The sequence below is a fragment of the Condylura cristata genome, unplaced genomic scaffold, assembly GCF_000260355.1.
Source record: "Condylura cristata isolate star-nosed mole 26May11 unplaced genomic scaffold, ConCri1.0 scaffold00017, whole genome shotgun sequence".
NCBI classification, from domain to species: Eukaryota; Metazoa; Chordata; class Mammalia; order Eulipotyphla; family Talpidae; genus Condylura; species Condylura cristata.
Window position 1 is genome coordinate 21,479,997 of NW_004567118.1, and position 19,965 is coordinate 21,499,961.

Here is a 19,965-nt window from a genome sequence, read left to right on the forward strand (position 1 = left end):
GAGCACAGGAGAAGTCTGCATCAGCGCATTCCCTTACCCCAGCCCTTAAGTGTGGGCCAGTTTCAGTTTTTACTTGAACCAAAACACGGGATGCTCTTTTGCTGCGCCCAGCCCCCAGGTAGCTCCTGAGACCTCTTTTCCCAGGGAGGTGGGCCAGGCACCACTGGGGAGGCCAAAGAGGGCGCCAGCCCGTTAGAACAAGAACTGCATCCTTGTCTCAGACACATGTAGGAACCTTTATGTAAATTGTTTCGCTGTTGAACAGGAAGAAGAAAAATGAGGCTTTGATTCGAGGCTCTCAGCCGGGCGATGTCACTCAGGCGCGTCTGTGGCCCGCTTTTATTAAGGAGCTGTCAGCTCTCCTCAGACCAGAGACCCAGGGGGCTCTCCGGGCAGGAGGTGGCCTGAGCTGTCTGTGAAACGCCCAGCGTCAGTTTGAGGCGTGCTGGGGGCCTCAACCCGGCCCCACCTCTGAGGGGCAGGGGGGACTGTTGATGGATTCTCTGAGCGCTGAACTAGGCCAGAGGGCCTGGGAGGTGGATCAGCCCAGGGAGCAGTGGGGTGACAGGCGCATGCACAGGCCTAGAGTGACATGGTCCTGCACCCCCCCCCACAGGGGAATGGATGACTGGGCGGGTGGGGTGGGGTGCTCCAGGCAGCACACTACAGAGGGACAGGGACAGGGTGTCTGAGAGCAAACCGTGGTCGCTGAGGCCAGAGAACATCAGGGGTATCAGATAAAGCCGCAAAGGTGAGGGGGTAGCTGAGGGGGAGGGAGGCTGTGTATGGTCCTATGGGTCGCAGGACTTAGGGATCCTTGGGCTGTGAGCAGGAGAGGATGGAGTGGCCTGAGTGTGAGTGTGGCCTCTGGCAGGGTCATGGGAGGACTTTGGGGGGGAGGGTGCCAGTGGGGCCAGAGAGTGGCGGAACAGGCAGGATGACAGCACTCCTGGGGGGACAGCAGCACTCGCCAGGACAGGCCAGGTGACAGACACCAAGATGCCCAGGTCCCACCAGCCTCTCCCTGGTCACACCCTCCACAGCACTCAGGATGTCCCAGGCCTCCCACACGCGGACTCCCAGGAGCCTTCTGAACCCTCCAGGATGGGCACAGACCGCTGCCACGTGACAGCAGCCCGTGCCCTGGTTCTGGGAGTGTACATCCCGCGCGGTGTCTATGGCAACTCTCCATTAACCAGGAGTGGGCTCCATTAACTTCCATCCGCTGTCCATCCTAAAAACCCAGAACTGTTGGTCTTTTAAGCAATTTTGTCTTACTGGAGAAAATGTAGAAAGATGCCAGAGTTTAAAGAAGAAAACAAGTCACCGCTAACCCTTCTGATGAGATGACTCCGTTTTTGTGTTCCCTTTGTGTGTATTTCCACCTAGCTTGTTCACCAAAATTGGGATCATGTGAATATCCATTTTTTTCATTATGCAGCTGGTCATGAGCATTTGCCAGGCTGGGGGTGGGGGGGTTGGGGTGGGGAGCAGAGAAAGGTCTTTGGAAATAGGGGTGATTGGGGCTGGGAATTGTGGGGCTGGCTGTGTTGTGTGATCCTCCTGGAGTCAGTCACCCTCCCTGAGCCTCAGTTTCTGCTTCTCCACAGGAGAGGTTGAAGGTGGCCTCTTAGGCTTCATTCTTAGTTCACATTGAAGACTTTGGCGTTTACCCGGCAGTAGAGACCCTGTTCCTACTTAGCTCCAGGGGGAGAGGCTGAAAATGTTGGGGGGTGAGGGGCAGGCAGGGGCTGGGTGTGGTGCTCCCCTGGGGTATGGATCAGCTGGAAGCCAGCTCCTGGAGTCAGGACTGCCTGCGTGCACTCCTGCCTCCAGCATATTCCTGCTGTGTGATTTGGGTAAATCATGTCACCTCTCTGAACCCCCACCTCACACGCTATACAACTGGGTGGCTGTGATAGTTTGCTGATGGATCTGCACAAAAGACTTAGCATATTGTGAGTGTCCAGTAAATAGGACTGATTTTACTATTCTGATCACAGGTGTCTGTGACCCCGCAGGTGTGACTTGTTAATTGAATCACAGCCACCCTGGAGCACCCAGCAGAGTGCCGGCACCCAGGGGAGACCGTCAGGGGTGGCAGCTGCGCCGTGCCCTTTCCTGGCCAGTGCCTGCCTCGAAGGCCTGTGCTCAGAAATGTCGGGTGCTTGTTCTGATGCTTGGCTGTCCCTGCCTTGATGCTAATAATTTTGAGCAGAGGCCCACGTTTGCATGTTGCATGGGGCTCCACAAATGACAGACTGCCCTTTAGTGGTGGGGCTTGCAGAGTCCCACGGGCTGGCCAGCTTGGCTCCCCACGTGTAGTCTGTTCGGCGCTATTTGTGAGCTGAGGGCAGGCTCAGGATGTGACCCCCCTTAGAGGAGAAGGCTGCCTGTACAGTTCAGGTGCCCTGAGGGTCACTTGCGGAGCGCTCCAGCTGTCACGCAGGGCTGCCAGTGCACTGGTGGAGCCTGCCAAGGGCAGGAAGTCGTCTGGGTGGAATGCCAGCCAGGCAAGCAGGGCAGAGCAGGGGCCTGCTGAGCTGCGGCCAGACACACTAGGGAGACGCAGGACGACGTGGGCTGGAATCGATTGAAACCGAGCCAAGTGATCCGGCCGCCTGCAGAAGAGGAGGGGAGGGTGGCGGCAGCATGAAGACGCTCTGTGGTTGACTTCCCTCCTCTGCCCCAGCACATCCACGGGGGAGGGCAGGAGCAGGAGCCAGGCTTCGCAGTGTCCCAAAGGCTGGGCACAGTGTCAGGTGCCGGGTGGGGGGTGGGGAGGAGGAGACCATAGCAAAGGGCAGCCCTGGGGTCAACGGGATCATAGGACAGGCAGGGTGAGGCTACTGGCGTGCCAGGAGGAGAGCATCCAGGACATGGCAGGCGGGGTGGCAGGGCCTCTGGCTGACAAAGCCACTCAGCAAAAACTAAAAGAGGTCAGGAAAGAGGGAATGACTCAGGTGCCTTCCCGGGAGTTGGGGTGGGAGGGCCTGTTTCCTCCCTGTTAGGTCATCCCTGGGCAGTAGGCCTTGGGCTCCCAGAGCAGGAGTGGGCAGGCACTGGGGTGAGACTGGCAGGGCCCCTGGCATGGTGCCAGGGTTGATGCTTCCTGTATGTGCGGAGACCAAGGCTGTGTTCTGTCTGGGAACGACTTCACAGCCATAAGAGCCCTAGAAGGGGCCTTGGGGCCCAGAGGAAAGAGAATAGTTTGTAGCTGAGGAAGTCAGAGAGGCTCCTCTCCCCTCCCTCACCCCCCAGCCCTTGCTGCCTTGGGTTTTCCTACACATGGGGGACACCCCCTTGGGAGGTATACACAGCCTAAGCAAGGCCTGGTGATGGGACAGACCATGTTGGGGACAGTTGAGATCTGGCTGCAGACTGAAGATAGCAGGGGCAGCGGGAGCCAACTCTCCTGAGGAGCTGGGGCTGAGGCCAGGACCCCCTAAGGTGGGTCTTCAAGTGAGTAGACATAACAAGGAACCATTGAAAGGCTTCAGAGCAAGGGAATGTCCAGAGCAGAACTTGAGAGAGGTCACATGGGGCAGACCCAGAGTTGGGAACCTCAGCTTGGAGGTGGTCAAGGAGTTCCCTGTGGGGGTTTTGGGGCTGTGACTATGAGGATGAGAGGGAATCTAATGATAAGTCCTTTGGGGGGGGGTGGTTCTGAGGACCCCAGGAGGACTGCACAGAGGAGAAGTCCTGTGGTGTGGAGGACTCACGACACTGTCAGTGAACTGGCCCTGAAGGCCTGGATATGCTGAGAGGGGTTGGGAGAGGAAGGGGGGGGAGGGGCGGTGCTTTCAGGAGGTGGTTGAAGCTCTGGGAGGAGAAAAGGTCAGCAGCAAGAGGCCAAAGGATGGGACTGAGGAACAGCAACATTCAGAGGTGGGTGTGACTCAGGGCCAGAGGACTTTGCTGGACCTCCAGGACCCTCGTATGAACAGGTATCTTACCTGGGGATAGGCAGGCGAGACCTGTTATGGGCTTGATGGGAGTTGGTGTCAGAAGGACCTGGGGACCAAAAGTCCCCACCCAGAGGGCCATTCTGAGTGGCCACGGTCCTTGTCCACCTGCTGCAAAGGGCAGCCCATCTCCCCAAGGGCGGTGGGGCTGCCTGGCCTCAAGGACAAAGGCAGGCGGGGGCAGGGAAAGGAGCTTGTGGCTGGGAGCTTAATGGCCCCGAAAAAAAAACATAAAACTGGAGAATTATGGGGAGACATAAACAGAGCTGTCAGGCATTAGCTGCAGGGAGATGGCTCAGCCTGGGGAAGAGATGCCGGCGGCTGAGCTGGGATCCTTGCGTGTGCATAAAAAAGACAGAAGTTATAAAAGGAGGGAGATTAAGAAGATGCTGCCTCCATGCTTGGGCTCCCTGGCCGATTCCTTTCTCACGCCCCAGCTGAAGCCTGGGCGGAGCAGGGCAGGGCTGGGCCTGCCATGCCAGCCATTCGGGTGGGGGTGAGGGTGTGGGTGTGGGGGTGGGTGCTCAGGGCCCACGCTGGCGGAGGGGCTGGGGATCCAAGCCCAAGGACAGAAGCAGTGCCAGCCCTGACAATTTATGGATGCTCACACACCCTGCCATCTTCATTTTCGCTGTTGCTGCTGATGTCATTAGCCAAGCACTAATGGGCTTAAATTTCACCTTAAACCATCCCCACTGTCCTCAGCAGATGACAAACGCCCTGCTCTCTGGGTCTGCAAAGCTGCCAGGCGGGCTCAGCAGACAAGCACCCTCCCTCCTTAAATGCCCTCTAGCCCCCCACCCCCACCCGGTGAAGAGGCTCCCAGGGGCCCTGGGCCTGGGAACACTTACAGGTCACAGGAATTCCTGGGGTCTGGGAGCCTTGACCTCTGTCAGGGCTCAGGATAGGGGTCTTCAGGGAAACTTCTGGAGGTCCTGGAATGGCATGGCTTGGGAAGGCAGGAGCCCATTGTCCAGCACCCCCCTCCTTGTGTGACCTGGTCACTAACAGGCATCATGAAGAGTGACCGAAAGGGGACCTATGAGACCTGAGAATTTCCTGTCATGTTTTTAAAAGCCATAGGGAAATTACATTTTATGCAAGCTAACAACAGCAGCAAAGTGCAGTGGCTTTGCTTGGGGCTGGACTTCCACGTATCCACCATCCACTGACTCGTTTATCCAGCAAACATGCGGCCCACGGACCACTAGCTCACTCACGTCCATCATAGCTGTCCTTTTGAGTCCCTTGAGAGAGAACAAGTGGGTAATCTCTAAATGAGGTTTGTTTGGGAGACAGAATCTTTCAGTGGGGGTTCGGAGGGTGGGAGAAATGACAAAGGAGCTCTGGGAACTGTGGGGGGTTCACACGGACCTGCTGGCCTGGCCTGTCCATGAGGGACACTTTTGCCTGAAAAGGAAGAGACAAGAATAAAGAGGCAGAGTCACGGGCCGGCCAAAGAGCCGCCAGGACGAGCCGCTTGCGTCTCCCTGCTAATGTTTGCACTCGCCCTGGGCCCGCCTTTGTTTCCCAGTGAGGGGCTGTGCCCTGGAGCCCCAGGAGCCGCCTGGGGTTGATCCACCATCAAAGCTGGCCTGTAGGGGGCTGCTGCACCGAGCCACCCTTTCCCAAGGGAATCGCACTCCCTTCCAAGTCCAGCCTTTCATCACTGCACCCGGAGTTGGGTTCCACCCACAACTGCACAGCCGTGCCAGGGAGACCTTGACCAGAAGGAGGCCACCACACACAGGTCTCGCATGTCATGCTGTCCCTGCAGTGACAAGGCAGAGAGGGGCCGGATGCCCGCCCGCGTGGCGTGAGGGAGAAAGCAGGCAGAGACCTGGACGGGTGGGAAGGGCTGTGAGCCACCGTGAGCCCGCCTCTTGGCCTCCCCCACCTCAGGGTACCACCTGCTGGGCTCTGGCTCGCTGGCAGTCCTGAGCCAGACTCTGGCTGGCCAGTATACTGGAGGCTTGGGTGAGGCAGGTCCACAGAGAGTGGGAGGGGGACCTACAGCCCTGGAGGGTGTTATCACCTGGTGGCTGTGAGTGTGGGCTCTGGAGAAACCCCAAGGAGCACCCCCCTTCTTCAGGCCCTTCATCATTGCAGCCCCAGGGACTTGATAACTTGGGTCCTAGCAGAGTTCACTCCTCTGCTTATCCTGGTTCCCTGGGGACAAAGCCCCTAGTCTCATTGTGGTCCACAGGCCTCGTACCTTGCGGACCTGCCCCTTTATCGTCTCTTGCCCCTTAATTCAGCTTGTGAGTCATGCCACATTTTCATTACCCTCTCTATCACTCCCGCCTGCCTCTTTCCCCCATTAACTCCCAGAGAAAACTGCGCAGACCCCTTCCGATCTCCTGTTCCCACTCAGGTATGTTTAGTGTCCGTCGCTATGTTTTGGCCCCTCTCTTCCTTCTTCAGAGGTTCTGAAGCCCACAGCTGCCTCCTCCTGCTCAGGCCTGAACACTGTGGCATAAAATGAGTCAGTTGGTCACTACTCAGATTCAGGGGTGCATGTATGATGAATGGTGGGAAGGTAGGTGGATGACTCTCAGGAAGGATGCCTGTGAGGGTGGATGGTTGGATGGGTGTGAGGGTGGATCAAAGGGTTGTGCGATCTGAGGGGGCCCCTATAGGCACTAGGAAGTGGGGTTGTTTTGGGCAAGTCCCTGTGGTCCTCAACTTCCCCATCTGAAAAACGACCCACATTAATTAGGAGGTTCAGGGTGAACTGGAGTAAAGAGAGAAAGACCCAAAGGCAGCAAATGAGGTATTACAGTGACAGTGCGTGGGCAGGACAAGTTCTCTCAGAACCCCTGAAGCCCCTGAAGGTTCTTCTCTGGGAGAATCACTGGCGCTCACCATTCTGGTTTGTGTCAGTATCCTTGTCCTGAGTAGTAGACTTGGCTGTAGATGATCAGAATTCAAATCCAAGTGTTGCTGCTCACCAAGAAATTATTTTTCTTCCAAGCCTTAAATATGCTGTTTTTAAAATGGGATGTTCATGTCTTCCTTACACAGTTTAATCCTGGGAATTAAGATACTTTGTCAGGGAGAAGGTACTTCTCTTGACTCCCAGCACACAAGGGCACCCTAAAAATCCAAATTCCTAGGGAAGTGACTTCTGCCCCCAGCGCTGCCATGAGGGTCACACCCAGCCACAATATAGTGCTCCCTCCCGGACCTTCATACTCTCACCAAAGCTGCCTCCAGGAACCACAATTGAAGCTTTGAGACCCTAGGCCTGACCCCATAGCCATGAATTACAATAATATTAGGCCTCCCATTATTTGCCTGTTAGAGTGTTTCTGCCTCTTACACACTTTATGATTCTGCACAAATGCTTTAACCTCTCTGCCTCTACTGCCTCATCTGTGAGTTAAAATACATAGTCTACTTATTAGGACAGGGCCCTGCACACATAAGTACCAAGAAGTAGCACAAGAGTGGCAATGACAAAGCACTTCTGTGTCTACTTTCTCACTGATTCCTTGCTCACTTGCTGCTATCCCCACTTAAGACGTGAGGAAGTAGAGGCCCAGAGAGGTAGGGTGACTCACCTTAGGTCACACAGTCAGGCAGGAGCAGGGCCTCAGGTACTTGATGTTCTTTCCAAAGACTCATGAGGCTCTGGTCTGGAAAAAGCCAGCTCTGGAGTAGGGTGGAACACAGGGGCCTTTCTGCGCCCTCTTTCCATGGGCCTGGGGCTGCAGGGGCCTCCTGCCAGCCAGCCGAGTCTGTTCCGCCCAACGCGCCAGCAAGGGAACACAGACAGCCAGGCCTTGGTCGCTCTGGCCACTGCCTGCTGGGTGTGTCCGCCCACCCGGGCAGGGACCAGCTGCTCCTGGGGCCAGAGGCAGGAGCCAGGCTCCTGTCACTCCAAGGAACTCTCGCCTCCCTGGCCCATCTCTGTAGCCGGCTAGGACCAGTCAGGGATTTTCCTGAACTTTCCCTCTGTTACAAAAAAATTACATAAATATTTACCTTTTAAAAATAACAGCTTACTTACTGGGCGCTCCTCCTCCAGGCACTGCTCCCACAACTCTGCCATTGTCTCACTTCATCCCCCTCCACTCTGGGAGGTTCCTAACTCTCACTCCTGCTTCACAGCTGAGGAAACTGAGGCGAGGCTCAGGGGCTGAAGCCACCTGCCTGAGAGCCCACGACTGGGCGGTATTGAGCTGAGGTTTGGCCCAGACTTCTTGGACTGCCTCCCTCATGCCCGGAATCTCCGGACCCACGGTGTCTGGAATGGCCTCCGCTCCCCAACACGGGCCGCCCTGGTTCTGACCACTGAAGGGAAGCATGTGGCCGGTAGGAGGGAGAGTGCGGAGCGGCCACCCGCAGGTGCATTCGGCTGCCCGTGTAATGGCCCTGGCTGCAGAGGTGGCACCCCCCCCTTGCAGGACATGGCCTGTACAAGGATTCTGATTTGATTCTCCCCATTGAGGAACCTCAGTTTTCTCATCTGTAAAGTTGTGCGGGTGATTCCTGTCCTGCCCCATTGCAGGGTGCTGGGGGGCCATCCAGTGAGGAAACCAAGGTTCCCCACTGACCTAAGTCAAATGCTGGCATGTGGCCACACTAGATTGGAGCTCGAAACCAGACTCTTTCTTCAGCTGCCTTGCATAGCCCGCAGGGTGAATATTTATCCATATAATACTTTGTAAACCCTTAATAGGTATCACATGCTCATGGTTAGAAAAAAACCTGCCGTGTTCCCCCTTAGTTTGAGACCGCCCCATTAGCACACGGAGCCCTTCCGCGCTACTCTTTCTGTGGAATTACCCAAATGCGTTTCCCTCACCCCCTCAGGTAGCCGCTTAGGGGATCTCCAGTCTTCTGCTGTGGCTGAGGAGGCTGCAGTTACCCTCCTGTGGCCGATGACCCCGGGCTTGGCTGGGTCAGGGGCACATGTGGTTCTTGTGGGTTTGGCACATGTTGTCATAAAGGTCTCCAAAGAGATTGTGTGGGCACGTTCCCCCCACCCCCCATCCCTAGCAGACTGGGGACCCCACACTTTTGCTGTCAAGGTAGATGCAGTGCACAGAATCCATACCTACTCTGTGCCAAGAAAATCAAATGGGCTGTTTCCCCTAAAGAAGCCTGCACAGTCCAGGCCCCTACCCCTCACCACTGGTGGGACCGCAGGCAGTGAGTGTTAGGTCTCTGGGCCCGTTTCATCATCCAGGGTGATAAATGGTACCCATCCCTGGAGGCTATTGTCAGGATGAAGTTTGTAGGTGCAAAGCATTCATTAGGGAAGTGCCTGGCACCCAGCACCCAGCACGGCCTGGCTGCAACCCCCGGGGGTCGGTGCTTGGTCTGGATTTGTGCCTTCGGAAGGACTTAGGGACAGGAAGAAGTTATAGAGGACCATCAAGGGAAGAAGCAGGATGAGTTTATCCCAGCTTCCTGATGGGGATTCTGAGGCCCAGGAGCCCAGACTTGAAGTGATTCGGGGCTCAGCAACCTTTTACTGGGTAGAGGCTGCCAGGAAGCAGTGCCAAATGCAGAAGCCTCAGGGTGGCCCAACCACCACAGGGCTCAAGGAAACATGGGCGAGCCTGGGCCCTGGAGGACTCTCCCCGGACAGCACCAGTGAGCTCTCCTCCCATGAGCTCCCCCTCTGTGGCACCTGACCCCCAGGACTTAGGGGGCTGGGAGCCTCTGAGGACTGAACTCTGGCTCTGCTGGGTGTGGTTCAGAGCGACCTCTCCTACCGCAGAGCCCCAGGCCTACAAACCCCACCGAAGCAGTAGGCATTTACTGTGGTGATGGTGTAGTGTGGGCAACACTGAAATCTCCAGCCAGGAGAACCCAACTGCTGTGGGGCCCACAGGGTCCTTAACCCTCCATCTCTGCAACCCTCCTCAGCTCTGGGGAAGACCTGCTTCGTCCCAGATACAAACAGCAACCTGGGAGAATACTAGACTTAGCCCCTGGGATCCAGGGGCAAGACCAGGGTACTGCTGGAAGTTTCTACCCTCCACAAGGTACATTTGTCTCATCGTCTCACAATAGCCCTGAAAGTCTGGCATTAATGAGCAGTTTCAATGAAGGAATATACGGTTCAGAGATGTTAAATGAGTTGCCCAAAAACCACCCAGCAGAGTGTATGCAAGCTGGGTTGGAACCCAGAGCTGTGTGACATCAGAGCTGGAGGCATTTATAGTCAGGTGGGCTTGGGGGTGGAGCAGATGACTCCCCCTACACTCAAACCACATTGCCGGACTCCTACAAGTCCTCCCAGTGGGCTGGCCTGGCCTGGCCACAGTGAACCTGCCATCCCCCTGGAACAGCCTGCCATCCTCCATGCTGTCACCAACACCACAGGACCAGCCAGGAGGGATTCTTCTGCAACTTTCCAGAACAAGGCAGCTCTGGGGTTAGGCTGAGTTAGCTTTGTGCAGCTGGAAGAGGCTGTCTCCCCCAGATGCTGAGTGACTAGAAGCCAGCAGGGAGGGTGTTCTGGAAGGTTCTGTGCAGTTGGAGGTGAGGCCTGAGGGCCTGGGCCTGGGCCCAGGAAGGGGGAATTCGCCTTTAGCTGCAGGCACTAAAAACCAATACAAGGAAGAGAAGCAGAAAGGATTTTAGTCACCCAGAGGAAAAAAAAAACAGGAGTGCTGCTCGAAACAGCCGGACGCTGGGCTCAGACAGCTGCCCTTGCCTCATTTTTACTCATAAGCACCTCCACATTTCACGGCTGTGTGGAAGACAGGAAGTCAGCCAGGATGAGGCGGCAGCTGAAAACCAAAGGCAAATATTTTCCGTCCTGAGGAAAAGCTCCCCAGGCTGCCTCCGGACCAGCCTCAGAGCAGCGGCTGGAGGTTCACTTCCCCCAAAGGTCAGTGCTTCTGGCCACCAGGCTACGTGTCTGGGGGGCTGGCCAGGATCCACCCTACCCAGGGACAGTTGGGGGCAGCATATTATCCATCCAAGCCACAGCAGTGGGGGCAGAGGAGCCAGGAGCACATCGTGGTCCCAACAGGTCATCAGGCAGAACCCCCACCCCCAGTCTCTTGGAGGAGACCTTTTTACTGCCAAAATAGCTGCCTGTTAGCCTGTGTTGGGGGAGGGGATATAGCCACCCAGAGCTGCCAGGCTCTACAGATTTGTAATTTATTCATCACAGCAATAGCTATACACATTTGAAGAGTAGTGGTGTGAGATGAATAAATGAGGCCCGCATGGACTTGAGGTCTCACTACAATAATTCTGCAACCCCAGGAGCCAACCCCCCTCCACCTGATCCCCTTAACAGGGGGTCTGGCACCTTGGGTAACTGGGTTTGGGAGGGTGAGGTGAGGAGTGGCACGCAGTGACCTCTCTCTCTCTCTCTCTCTCTCTCTCTGTCTTCCCACCACTCAGACCTCTGCCCTTTCTTTTCTCCTAAGAAAACCAGTTATCTGAAATTTCCAAAGGAGCAAACCAGGACCTCATTTTTATCCAACTGTATCATGTGACCTCAAGTCCCCAGGCACCCCGGTGTCCAGTGGCCTGGAGGCAGAGCAAACAAGGCTGTGGCCCTGTCCACAGCACCAGGCCCCGGAGGCCAGAAAGGGCCCCTTCCCTCCTCTGGAGCTCAGTTTCCCTGTCTGAGACATGATATCTGCTCCTAGAAGGGCAGCCTGAGAGGCGAAGGTACCCTGGCCATAGGAGGGGCCAGAGCATACTGTTTGTTTGCTGCTGTTGCTACTGCTATTAGATGTCTGAGGCTTGAGGGATATCCAGAGAACTTTCTAGATCTAAGGGAGGCCCCAAACCCCATGACTAGGCTGGGGTGGGGGCTGGTTAGGGGAAGTAGTTGGGGGGGGATAGGGGAAGCCCCTTGAAAATCCCACTCTGCCCTGCCAGTTATTGCATGTTCTGGGAGCCCTCAGCCCTCCCCCCCCACCTGCCTTGCCTTCAGGGCAAACTGGGCCTCAAGTTACAGCCACTGGCCCAAGGTTGCAGGCAGACAAGCCCAGCTGTCCTCACATCTGTATTCCACACACATCTTCACCCCCCCACCCCTCCCCCTCCAAGCCTGCCAGACTTCTTACCTCTCTGATAATACTGGCCAAAGGCTGCTCCCTTCGGGTGGGGGGCCCAGCCTTCTCCCACCCAAGCCCCTTTTCCTCCAACTAAGCTGGGGAGGGAAGTCCTGCTCTGGTTGGCAAACAGGCTGTGCTCTTTTCCTGCCGCTCAGCCTGGCAGTTCCTTGCCCCTGGAATTCCCTGTTCCTTTCTTCTCAGCCCCTTCCTCCCTTCCCCATTTGTGTTACAGGTTGTCTCTCACCCCCCACCCAGTTCAGGAGGGAGGTGTTCTTAGGGGCCCTATGCCTGCGGCTCTCCAGGATTGGGCACTGAGCAGAGTCTGGAAAATGTCAAGTGACTGATCCAGTCAGAGCCTCCAGGGGGTTTCTGGGCTCCGCCAGCTCCTCCACTCCCCCCCCCCTTTTGGGGGGAAGGATAGACTGGTGTTTGGGTGGGTGGCCTCTTGGAGAACAGAGGTAATGGGAGTGGACATGAACTTCCTGCAGCCTCATTCCCCTGAGCAAGAGGGAGGGGTCTGAGCTGCCGGGTCTGTTAGGGGAGGGAGGGACAGCGGTGGGCCTAAAGGAGGTGAGCCAGAGAGAAGAGGCTGGGAGAAAGCCGTCCCCTCCCCCGCGCGCTCCTGGCACGGGCACGGGTGGGGTCTGCCTTGGAGTTGTTGGTGTGCAAGACTGCTGCCTTTTAAATGGTGTGTTTGTTTGGAGCGGCTCAGGGAGGAGGCTGGAGATGGGGGGAGGCAGCGCCCCACTTGGCGCCGCCGCTGCCGGAGGGTCCGTGTGTTGGAAGCTACAGCTTCATAGATGATGGAAGAAGGTTGGGCATTGAGGCGAGAAGGGTGAAAGCCAAAGGGGAGCTCGGCGCCCCGGGCGGGCCACCCCTGTTTGCAGAGGGAGCGCCGAAGCCGCCTCTTGCAGCCACTCTGCGAGCTGGGAGGAAGGCGAGGGGACGAGAGCGCCGGGATCCCCGCCCCCACCCCACCCGGTTCCAATATTTCGCAGAAAGGCACGCGGCTCCTAATCGGTCCTTTCCAGGCTGAGATTTAGCCGCGCGATGCCCGCGCAGGGGCGGGGGCCGCGGGCCGGGGGAGGCGCTCAGAGTCCGGAGCCGCTGAGCGAGGTGAGGAGCCCGCGTCCTCGGCTGGTGGAGCGGGCGGGCGGGCGGGCGGGCGCGCAAACCCGAGAGGCAGATATAGAAAGGGGGGCAGGTTAAAAATAACCCTCTCCGGCTGGGAAGCTCGCGCGCGCTCTCTCGCCTCGTTCGGTGCCAGAGGACTCCAGGGGAGGTGGCGTTGGGGAGGGCAGAGCGGGATTCCCCCTCCTCTGCGGGGCGGGGTGTCCGCTCGCGCGCCGCGGCTGCACGTGTGCGGGGCCGAGCGCCCGAGCCCCCTGCTCCCGGCCGGGGGTCGCCCCCCTCCCCGGGCCCGGGCGCAGCTGGCAGCGGCCCCCGCCCGCAGCCCTGCGCGGCTGGAGGGAAGCACTCCATTATTCATTATTTACGAGCGTTAATAGGTTTGAGGCACGGAGGTGGGGGGGTTGGGGGGCCGAAGGCGCTTCGGGGACTGAGGCTTTAGGGGAAGAGGTGGAGAAGGAAGAGGCACTGCTGCGGCGCGAGCGGCGAGGAAGCGTTCAGGATGCACTTCTCAGCCCGCTCCCTCCTTGCCGCGGGTGCTGGGGCTGCGCGGGGCGGGGCGGGGGGGTGCAGGCCTTTGATTTCGCCTCTCGGCCTCTGTCCTCCGCGTCCTCGCCCTTCCCGAGGCGCGGAGAGGGGGCTGCGGGCCGCACGCCCCGCCCTGTGCGCCCCTCGCGGCCGGCGCCGCGTCCCCGACGCAGCCCGGGCCTCATTTATCATCATCTTTGGTCAAGTGGAGTGTGCAAGGAACAGCTGCTTCACTCGGCTGACTTCCGAGGGCGGCTACAGCGGGAATCAGGGAGATGAATGATGGGGGCTGGGGGGGGGCTCAGCCCCCCGGGGTCCCAGCGCAAGCAGGAGGGAGGCGATGAGCGTCCAGCGCCGCCTCCGCCTCGTGGCGAGTGTAGCGCCCCCTTCCTCTCTCGCGGCGCCTCCAATTACCTTAGATCGCTCACTGGGAGGGCGCCACGGAGGGGGTTGAGGTGGGGAGGCGCCCCTCGCCGGCGGAGGATGGGCGGGCGCGTCGCTGGCGGAGCCCGAGGTCGCCGTGACCTTGCTGGGGTCAGCGGGTTGGGCTGCAGAGGAGGCGGCGCGGCGTCTTTGGTGGCGCTTTCCGGATTGGCGCAGAGGCCGGGAAACTAGGCGGGGGCAGGCGGGGGTGTAAGGAAAGGGGGTGGGGGGACACAAATAGAAGGTGAAATTTTACCTGCCCCTGAGGGAGTCCTGCGGATTTTCTCCCGGCAGCAGCAGGCGCTCTGCCTTTGTCTTACACGGCTGAAACATCTGTTGCAGTGGGGCGGTGAGGCCGCAAGCAACCCCCGCACACCCAGCGCGGCTCCCCCATCCCCAGCTTGGCCCTAGCAGGCTCCAGGACTCGCGGCGCCGCGTTAACCCTGCTCTTGCTGGGACGCACGCTCGGCAGCCCCCTGCCGCATTACGCGCTCGGTGTGGGGCTCCGAGCCCCCGGCCCCAGGTGGGCCTTCGCGGGGGCGCCCAGTAGCCCACCCCCACCTTGAGAGGGGGCGGTAGTATCCAACCGGGAGCCACGATGGCTGAGGAAAGGGTTAATGGCCCAGTCGCAGACCCTAATTGTCAGACCTGGGCCTCGCTTCGTTTCAATTACCCTAAGTAGAGACTGAATGCGCAATTAACGAAGTCAGCTTGCCAACTGGAAAGCTGTCCCCGCTTTCACATTGAGCAGAATACTCCACCAGCTGACTTGGACTAAGCAATTTCCTCCTCTCTCTCGCTTTCTCTCTCTCTCTTCCAACCCCCTCCCTCTTTTTCTCTCTCCTTAATAATAAAATTATACCAAGCAGTTTGCGGTGTGGCAGGCGGCCAGAAAAGCGTTTCTTTAAACGCCGCCGTCTCACAATTAGGCAGCAAGAGGATTTGACACGCCGTGGCGGCCTGACAGGCGGCTTCCTCCCCTGGGGACTTGGGGGGAGGGAGGGGCGCCAATTCCCCGGCTCCCCCAGGTGGAACGCGCAGGGAGGGGCTGGCTCGCTGCTGGCGTCCCTGGCTGTCAGGATGCTGCACCGAGAGGGTGTCAACAGCTGGGCAGTGAGGAGTGGTTCCTGTCGGCGAGGGAAGGAGCACTGTTCCTTGGCCCTGCCCTTAATCTGGAGTCCGGGAGGTCCTGCCCTTTCTTCTTTTTGGCCACCAGCTCTGAGTTCATTTTCTGGTGGACAGACAGGCGTGCTGAGGCACAGACCTGTAGAGGAACCTCAGCCCTGCTGGAGCTCCTGGGCAAGGCGCTGATCCTCTCTGGGTCAAAATGAGGGGGAGGTTTGACCTAGAATGTGCTCTGCAGAAGGAGGCTCTACTGGTTCACTGCTAGCAGCTGGCCCTGGTGGCAAGGGGGTTGTGAAAAGCACCATATCTGAAACAAGCCTGGGAGCCACTCCAGCTTGAGCCACAGCCTGGTTGGTCCCAAAGGCACAGAGCAGCGTGCCCTCACTCCCATGCCACCAGTAGTGATGCTGTCAGCTCATAAATGGGGTGACTTTGCAGGATTGCCTGCTATTGATGTCATGAGCACAGAGGGATTGGACCGTTGGTTGCAGCAGCTAGGTCACCTGAGGTGGGGGCAGGGAGCTGCTCCCTTACCCACCTTGCTCTGTCCTGTCTCCCAGCCTCACCCAGCTCCTCCACCCACTGGCAGTCCTCAGGCTTCCTCAGAAAGTTCAGTCCTTCTCCAGCCTCCCCTGACTACCTCCCCACCCAGCAACCTCCTGGGTATCAGCTCCTGGCTGTAGTCTGTGTAGGAACTGTGCTGCTTTTTTCCCTCTTTTTTCCACACCCAGCTGGCCTTGGAGGTGAGGGGGGTTCTGATCTTGTTGGGCAGGGAACTGGGACACCTGGTGCATTCTCAGTGGCGCTTGGTTCCCTCAATGGAACTTGGGGCTCCCTACCCCACCCAGATCAGAAATGGGCTTGACCAGTGAGTGGGTGCAGGCACTTGAGCACTGTGGCCGTGGGGACTGGTGGAGCAGGAGCCTTTGTCTTTCCTTCCTGACTTACTGTTGTGTGGGTCCTGGCCTTCAGGCCTACTGTCATCAATCTGCCCTCTGGCCGGTGTCCTGTAGGGCTGTGGTGAGAATTTAATAATGCACACAGCCCAAAGGGCCCCCTCACCCATCCCATCTGCCAGCCTTCCAGACAGTACTTACTAGGCATCTACTCAGGCCAGTTTCTGGGAGAAGAGCTTTGGACCAAAAGATGAAGCCTTGCCCTCATCCAGCTACCTTCTGGGGAGGCAGGCTTATGCAAAACAGCTCATTAAGCAATTAATTATGTACTTATTGCTGCGAGGTGTGCTATCAAGAAGCTCTGCAGGAAGCCAGCAAAGTGAAGGGCAGCAGGGACCTGATTCTGTGGGCCTTGGGCCTCCCAGCCCGGACAGCTCCCCCACCTCTCTGACCTTTCCAAGTCTGAGCTCCCCCTCCTGCAAAGCCAGGCTCTGCAGGCTGGCCCAGCCCTTCTGCACCATTCCAGATGGCAACTGGTTCCTGCTGGCCTCAGGGCATCTCCCTTTGCTAGGGAAGGTTCTGGGTGCTCCTGTTCTCGTTCCTTCACCTTGAGCCCCAACCAAGTGATATCGAGAACCCACCAGGTGTCCCAGTTCCCTACCCCAGAAGGGCGGCCTTTGCCTCTGCCGAGTTCCAACTGCACATCAGTTACATCAGCGTTTGACACCTGGGAGCTTGTGATCAAGTGCAGCCCACGGAGGTTACTCTTGAACTCTGGGGTGTTAAACTTTTTTGTTGGTTAATAACATTTTTGTAAATTAGTGATTTCCCTTTTTGCTAAAATCTGGTGTCCTGAGCCCTCCTTCCCACAGGAGTGCACAGGGGTGCCCTTTTGCTTTATAGGTCCCCAGTTTGCCTCCATCCCCATCAGTCCACTTCATTCAACTAGTGCATGCCTGGGCCTGAGGGAATAAGGAATGGCAGCAAGCCCCTCACTCCACCACAGCCCGCCCCCACCTCATTGTGCTGAGTACCTCCCCCCAACTGCTTGTTCTGGATATTTGCATAGAGTTAATGTGACACTTTACACATTATTCATTAATATTGTCCTGGAAAATGGGGATATTGCTATGAACAAATCAGGCCAAAATCCCTGCTCCCATGGAACTTCTGTCCTAAAGAGAAAGACCAATACTGAAGCCTGCCCACCAGCTGTATGACTTATTGCAAGGAAGTGAGCCGTGTTGGGGCAGGGGGTGCAAGGGAGGAATGCTGTTCCAGTTTGGGGAAGGCTGCCCAGGATGGTGAAGAGCAAAGGCGTGGAGCTGAGGAAGCCGCGAGAGACCTGGGAACAGCATTCCCAGCAGAGGCAATGGCGAGTGCAGAGGCCCTGAGGCTGAGAAGTGCACAGGGTGCCCGAGGCACGGAGTCTGGGGCAAACCACGGGCTTGGGGGCTTGGGGTTCTGCTTCCCCAGGGCAGTCGTGGTCTCCTGGGGTAGTTGGAATCTGGGGACATGACTGAAATGAGAGATTTTGCTCTCTATTCTTGAGCTCTTGGATAGTTTCATAGTTAGCAGACACCCAGATCCTACCTCACCCGTATAGTGCAGTTGCCTGCAAAACAGGAACTTCAGGAGATTTGGTATGGGGAGAACAGAGCAGAGTGGGAGCCCCTGTGGGACCCCGCAAACCTCCATGGCCAGCCTCTGGGCCAGCCCTTGATCTTGCTCAGTGAGACCCTGGTGGCGTGGGCCTCCAGACCCCAGCCCTTTACCAGTCTGCATCCCAGCAGTCATCGTCCCCCGTCCCCCATTTTCTTCATTTTGACAGAGATGGGGAGAGGTGGTGATGTGATGCTTTTTGTTGAATGGTGAATAAAAGAATCTAAAAATAGTTGTTTCCCTCAGGAGCCTGGTAAGTATGGAGGTGTTAATAGGTGAGCCCTTACCCTGACAACCTTCCCCAAAGAGGGTTCTGGAATGCCCATGGCACAACCCGTCTGAATTTCTGCCTGCTGCCTACCTGTCACCGCCCCTCACCCTGGGACTGTGGGGCCTCCTTAGCCCAGGTCTGCCAGCCTGCGGACTGCTCATTCCAGAAACTGCATGGGCCAGTGGAGCAGCATGTGGGGAGAAGCAGCTCACGAAGCCGGTTGAGATCCCCGAGCCGCAGCGCTGTCTCCCAGTTGTGCAGGGGACTGAAGCTCTCTGGCACAGCGCCACACACAGGGACCCTGACTTAGCAGGTCCTGGCTGCCCCACAGCGAGGAGTCTTTGGAAGAGGTGGGGTTGGCGGACTTCCAAAATTCTGGAGAGGCCTAAAGCCTCTGCTCCCTTCGGGATACCCTCCAGAGAGCCCCGAGAGCCTGCCTACCTAGGGCCCCTGGTCTCAGGGTGGAAGTTGGCCATCCGGAGTGGGTGCTAGGTGGGCTTCCTCCTCCTTGACCGTCTGGCCCTATTGCGTACCTCTTAGTATTAAGGCCCTCCAGTCCCCAGACCCTCCCATCCAGCCTGCCTACATAGAAGGGAACATGCCTGGGTGCCCTTGAATGAGGATGGGTGCTGGGGATATGACTCGCGGGGGGCGGGGGGGTGTCTAGAAACCATGCACTAGGTTGGGGGCTGCTCTGTTGTCTGCAATTCTTTATACCCCAGAGTGTGCCCCTTTCTGCCCCAAGCAGGCCTCCAGCTGACTTGGCCTGTCCACCACCAGCCTCTGGCCCAAGGACCCCATCTGACCCCCGGCCTGTGGGTCCCAGGCTGTCTTGTCTTGTGGACTCCTTGGAAATTCATTCCTTCTCTGCATTCAAGCCAGGCCCTTAGGACTTAAATAGACAGGACAGCAGGAAATCTGACTAATGATGTATCATTTTAATCAAGTTTCATATTTATTATTTATCACTCACAACAGATGGAGAGACCTGAAGATGGTCCCACTCCACTGCTCCCTGGACATACAATCTCTGACCCCCCTCATCCCCAGCTTCCTGATGCAGGAAATGCTCCCCTTCTTCCTTGTTTCCAAGCCTTGGATGGGTTGGGTTTTTACATTTTTTCCCCTGCAGCTCCAAATCAAGAAATCGGGTCATAAAACAACCTTGGGTAAGTAGGTAGGATGGAAACTGTGGCCTTGGAATTCCTGTGTCCTTCTCACCGGCTGGCAGGTGTGCGTGTATCTTTCTCTCACAGGGGTATCTCTCTCTCTCATTCACACACACACACACACACACACACCCTCTCCTCTCTCTCCCATCTCTGCCTCTGTCTCTCCCTTTCCATCTCTTCCCTTTCCTTTCTTCCATCAGCGACCTCTCTCTCAGAAACTTCCAGGTGTCACCTCCAGCTGGCATCCATCTCCTCCCACCATGAGCATGGCAGCACATTGCCCTGACCCTGGTGGCCGCAGAGGCTATGGGCCCAGTGACCTCTCTCTGAGGTTGCCCAGGGGACAGTAGTTACCATGTTGACAGCAGGTGGCCAGGTCAGTGACCATCATCCACCATTACCCACTGGAGGGACTAGGTAGGCCTGGTCCCTTGACCTGCCTCAGAGTCGCACAGGTGGCAGTGGGGACCTGAGAAGTGTGAGCTGCCTGCACCCCCGCCTCTCCTCAAAGCACCTTCTTGTTGACACACTCTGAAATGGCAGCTCTTGGTGTGAGGTCCAGGTGAAGGATGTCCACACGGTCTGGTCACTGCACTGCTGTAGCATGCAGCTAAGGAACTTCACTGTGAGTGGCTTCTGCCCTGGTATCTGGCTCTCTGAACCCACCTTTTATATAAATGGGCAGAATAAATCAGAGCCTCCCATGAGAAAACCTGCACAGAGTCGGCAACTAGCAGCCCACCAGGGGGCACCCCG

General features: G+C 57.5%; 2 protein-coding genes across 2 annotated transcripts in view; one reads left to right on the plus strand and one right to left on the minus strand.

The window, feature by feature from the left end:
• The window catches only part of NRN1 (neuritin 1), a 48,562-nt gene extending 37,895 nt beyond the window's left edge, over window positions 1-10,667 (minus strand). The window contains 3 exon segments of the mRNA XM_012726076.1: window positions 10,251-10,449; window positions 10,570-10,624; window positions 10,626-10,667. Of these exon segments, the coding sequence (XP_012581530.1) occupies window positions 10,251-10,449; window positions 10,570-10,624; window positions 10,626-10,667 (296 nt within the window).
• RAI1 (retinoic acid induced 1) overlaps window positions 1-19,965 on the plus strand; it is a 115,723-nt gene that overhangs the window by 77,003 nt on the left and 18,755 nt on the right. The gene's annotated exons all lie outside the window — the stretch shown is intronic.